This window comes from Myotis davidii, unplaced genomic scaffold, assembly GCF_000327345.1.
Source record: "Myotis davidii unplaced genomic scaffold, ASM32734v1 scaffold196, whole genome shotgun sequence".
Classification (NCBI taxonomy): domain Eukaryota; kingdom Metazoa; phylum Chordata; class Mammalia; order Chiroptera; family Vespertilionidae; genus Myotis; species Myotis davidii.
In genome coordinates this window covers 78,473-83,868 of record NW_006288258.1, presented here as the reverse complement: position 1 = coordinate 83,868, position 5,396 = coordinate 78,473, and the positions used below count along the sequence as shown (strand labels likewise).

General features: G+C 37.8%; 1 protein-coding gene across 1 annotated transcript in view; it reads right to left on the bottom strand.

Moving 5' to 3' along the window:
- The window catches only part of ADGB (androglobin), a 132,219-nt gene that overhangs the window by 65,851 nt on the left and 60,972 nt on the right, over nt 1-5,396 (bottom strand). Inside the window, exons 14-16 of the mRNA XM_006760184.2 lie at nt 4,319-4,352; nt 3,341-3,521; nt 2,505-2,568 (exon numbers count right to left, since the gene is read on the bottom strand). Of these exons, the coding sequence (XP_006760247.1) occupies nt 2,505-2,568; nt 3,341-3,521; nt 4,319-4,352 (279 nt within the window). The remainder of the gene's footprint in view (nt 1-2,504; nt 2,569-3,340; nt 3,522-4,318; nt 4,353-5,396) is intronic.

The following is a 5,396-nucleotide window of genomic DNA, read 5'->3' as shown; positions in this document are numbered from 1 at the left end:
CTAGTTGGCCATTTTTCAAACACATATAACTATAAATATACTAGAATGGTTATCCTATATAATAAAAGGGTAATATGCAAATCGACCAAACAGCGGAACGACAGGTCTCTATGATGTGCACTGACCAAAAAGGGGTAGATGCTCAACACAGGAGCTAACCCCCGGGTGGCCAGTGCATTCCCACAGGGGGAGTGCCACTCAGCCAGAAGCTGGGCTGATGGCTGGCAAGTGCAGCGGTGGTGGCAGAAGCTTCTCCCACCTTCAGCAGTGCTGATGTGCACTGACCACCAAGTGGTAGATGCTCAACACAGGAGCTAACCCCCGGGTGGCCAGTGCATTCCCACAGGGGGAGTGCCACTCAGCCAGAAGCTGGGCTGATGGCTGGCAAGTGCAGCGGTGGTGGCAGAAGCTTCTCCCACCTTCCCAGCAGTGCTGAGGATGTCCAACTGAAAGCTGCCTAAGCTTTTAGTTGGACATCCCCTGAGGGCTCCTGACTCCTAAAGGGTGCAGGCCGGGCTGAGGGAACAACCTCCCCCCCCCCCTGCCTGCCCTCCGCCCAAGTACACGAAGGTCGTGCACCAGGACTCTAGTGTATATAATAAACACTCATATGCAAACTGCCGTTAGTAAATAATAATGGCAGCCAACATTTATTTTCTCTTACTGGCAGGCATTCTTCTAAGTATCTTACATACATATCGCTTACCCTCCAACTTTATGGTGCAGGTCTGTTATTACTGCCATTTTACAGAGAAAAAAACTAAGGCAAAGAGAAGTTAAGCAACTTGCTCAAAGTCCCTCCCCAAGTGGGACGCAGATTCAAAACCAGACAGTGATCCCCCAGAGCCACTCATCTGCTCCTCCTCAAGGCCCACCTGCGAGAACTGCGCAGGTGTCAACCCAGTTCTCAGGATGCTCGTGCCACTTACTAGTTTGGTGATCTTGGGCAATTAACTCAACCTTGATCTGCCTTAGTTTCCCTACCTGAAAAACGATCACAATAGTCCTTTCACAGGCTTTGCTATAGGAGCTAATGCAATGAAGAGCCCAGTTCAGCGATGGCAACAGAGTGAGCACCTATAAATGACTATCATTTTATTTTTACCAATAGTTTGAACATGGATATATTGCTAAGGTAACTGTAAACTGTATAGTACTCTCACAGCACACTCTGGGTTCAGTTATTTGCAATTATGTTTTGCCTACCCCATCCCCAGTCATTACTACAGATTTGAGTCTGACTTTCAGATCGGGCAGCTGGCTATAGAGCCCCTCCTGAGCAATGCTCAATAGCTTTTCTCTGCCTGTGTTGTCATCCAGTCCAAGTGCAACAGGAAAAGTCATTGCCAAGACTCCTGACTTCCCCCAATGCTGCCTACTTCTCCCGGAGGTGGGGGGCAAGCAACATGCCAATTTCAGAACAATTTGGTTTCCCAGAACGTGTTTCAGAGTTTTCCAAAAAATTCCCCTCAAGGTGAGATTCGTTCATTCATTCACTCAACAATGTTTTATGGAGTGTGAACCCCATACCAGGGTGGGTATTGCAATAGAACACAAAGGGGCGGCGCTCTTCTCCTAAAGATGCTGATATTAGTTGGGTGAGAAGGTAAAGGGACACCGAGAAGTAGTCAGGCAGTTAGAATGGAGAGAGGTCTGTGTCTTGGTGAGAATAGGTTCTACAGTGTCTGTGGAGTCAGGGAACTTGATCCAGATTTTATAGCCAGGGAAGGAGGTCAGATAGGGTCAAGGACATCCATGCTGTCTATTATGGAGGATTTATAGGCATGAGTTAGATGAAAGCAATATGAATAAAGGAGGATGAACTCCCAGTCGAGGGAAGAACATGGGCAAAAATAACATAAATGCTAGTGAAAAGTGTGCTATGTTTTAGGAACTGCATGTGTTTCAATAAACAATTGAAATCAAATATAGTGAATTTATTTGTGCTTCTCTTTCATATACTCACAGATCAAAATTTTCTTCATGTGAATTGATATAATAATGAACCACTACAACATAATCAGATGGATTACACTTGGGGATAAGACAGAGGTTCTCAACCTGTGGGTCGCGACCCCTTTGGTGGTTGAACGACCCTTTCACAGGGGTCGCCTAAGACCATCGGAAAACACACATATAATTACATATTGTTTTGTGATTAATCACTATGCTTTAATTATGTTCAATTTGTAACAATGAAATTGGGGGTCACCACAACATGAGGAACTGTATTAAAGGGTCGCGGCATTAGGAAGGTTGAGAACCACTGGGATAAAAGGTAGCAGAATTTTGCTTGTTATCTAGATAAGAAATACCAGAAAACCCTAAGAATTGATTTAAAAATATACTTATGTCACAAATTTAGAAATGCTTGCTAAATTTGAAGGTATTTTTTAGCAATGGACCTGGGGTCCACCGTGTAGTCTTGTAGCTGCCTCAGTTTTATGCTGCTCTGGAAGGAACCAGGCTGTTAGGATGCAAAACCAGCAGAGTGAACTATTTACCTTGAATTCTGACTTTTGAAAGTTAAAGCAATATGAACTTGGTTTGTGGAAAATATATAGGTTTCTGAAAAACATTATTTATAACAGGTTATTGTCATTATATTCAACGAATTACTATTACAAGTTAAATTTCTTAGATTTAATTATAGGCAGAACAAAGTAAAGACAGATGAAAGTTAAAAAATAATGACACAGAGATAAGAAAAGTGGTTGTCAGGAATAGAGAGGTGAGGAAAATAGGGAGAGGTTGAGAAAATGATACAAACTTTCAGTTCTAAGATAAAAAGGTTTGAAGATCTCATATATAATAGGGTGACTATAGTGGATAACACTGGCTTGTATAACTGAAATTTACTAAGAGAGTAGAATTTAAGTGTTCTCATTTTTAAAAGGTAAATATGTGAGGTGATGAATATATTAATTAACTCGATGGGGGGCGGATTTTTCATGATGTATTTGTATATCAATTCAAAACCATGTACACTTTAAATACCTTAAAACTTTATTTGTCAATTATACCTTAATAAATCTAGGAAAAAATAACAACTGTATTAAATTGCCTGAAAGAGACAAAAATGACTTCAGTGAATAAACTGCTTTTATTTTATTTAAATAAGTCTTTGAGGATAAACTAAAACTGGCCTAAAAATCGGCTTGCCTCTTACTGTCCTATGTGGACAATCAGCTCAGCCATTTATCCTCCTAACAGTTTTTTGTTTTGTTTTTTAATATTATACCAACAACAGAATAATATTGACTTAACTCTTTTAAACAATAGCTAAAAATTAATACCTTACATATCCACTATGTTAAATGCACATGAAAAATATACTTACTGAAAGCATGCATAGAAGTCTTCAAAATCTAACCATATTTCTTTAGTAACACTAGTATTCATATCTGTAATTTCCTCCTGTGATTTATCCAGTGTTACTATCAGGCTGACAAGATCTCTTTCCAAACTCAATCCGTCAACTGGATGGGATGAGTCATTCAATGCAAGGTCTATCAGTTCATCTGTGCAAGGCAGAAGACAACCACAGGTCAAACCTACCTATGTTGTTAAGTATTAAGTTATCAAGACATGGAGAATTATAGAGGGCAGTTCAAAGTCTACTTTTGAGAAAACATTTACTGAGATAATCATTTACATGCAGGCCTCAGATTTGTGGAGGTCTACACCGATACATATTTTCATAACTCAACATAATTTATTAATAACACATGCATAGTAGAGTCTTTAGAAATTTCTAATTCACTTTGTAAATTTGTACACACATTCTTTAGAGATTATAAAGTTATAACAGAAATTAGCTAGCTTATGTACTTACATATTCATATAGGGGATAGCTTGGATAACAGAAGGAGAAATGAAAACTTGAAAGATTTATTAGAATCAATGTATTTCAGTAAGTGACTTAATTGCTCCTACAGTTGGTGATTCCATGATCTTATTTCATGCTCATTTGGTAAATCCACAAAATTCCTATAGACTTCTTGAACCTAAATTTGCTACCTAACACTTTTGGGGATTTGGGTTTTGGCCAAGTCTTCTTTGTTCAAGAACTAATATATTTTAGTGCTTTGATCATAACATGTGTGCATTAAAACACATGATCTTTACTTATGGGACTAATCAGATTGTCTTTTATTTTGACTTTAAGCTTGAATTAAACAAGTGAGATTATCTGATTTTTCTAGCCCAGAGCAGATTAACCTCATTACATAAGAAGAGACCCTGGAGAGAGGCCTCTGAGAGTCAGGAGGAGAGCTCAAAGCTGTCAAGAGGCAAAGTCGTGAGAAGATTCACTCACCTTTTCCGTGTATAACTTGTGAGTAAACATTACCCTGTGAATTAAAAAAAAGCACGTTAAGAAACCATTTATAAACAAAACATTATAGTTCTAAAGCATCACAGTTTTAAAAAGTTAATATAGTCTTTTAAACATTAGAATAGATTTCTGAAAATACTAAAGCATACAGTAAAACAGAGAATTTTTTTAACCTTAAAATTCAAGAGGTCGATTTAATTAAATAATTTCTTGAGGATTTAAATTTGACATTAAAATACAGAATATCTGAGGGCATTCCATGATTTAATTTTATAATAAAAGTTAAATTAAAACAATAATATCCCTAAGTAGATATATATATCTCAGTATGAGGCACCTGTTATTAACACAGATCGAATATAATGATGTTATAATAGGCAATTAGTGGACAGATTATTAAAAAAAACTGGTTTCAAATTATAAAAATGATTCCTCAAAATTTTAACAGGGAAATTAAGCTGAATTCACATTTACAACTTATTTTCTCTCAAACACAATTAAAATATAAGTATAGAAGTTAAAATGGTGTAAATTTGTACATACTGATGATGGGTAATGTCAACAATATTTTGGATAATGTAAAGTAGATGGAGGTGATAATATAATAGAGATAACTGAATAACTAAGTGCTAGTGAGAAAGAAGTCCAGCCAAGCCTAGGACACCAGAAACAATTAGCAGGTATCTGAGAAATAGAGAAAAGAATATGGGCTGAAAACTCAGAAAGGGGTTGATATCTATATAAAGAATAGATAAATCTTCACTTCTCTCTAATCCATTTAACATCTATCCTGCTTCTGCCTGAACAAGACCCCGGAAATTGCTACATGTGAAGAAATTACATGAGAAACCTTCAGATCTGGGTTCACAGATACTGTGGGAAGCAGCAGAGTCTACAATGTAGAGAGGAAGTTCACATACTCAACCTTAATAGTCAGTAATCCTGTGCTGCTTGGCTTCAATAACATTAATGGATAAGTACATGCAATCCCTGTGACCCCATTGCCCCACAGGAGAGCAATTAGAGGACCCTCAACTAGATAAACTGACCAGAGTCCAGG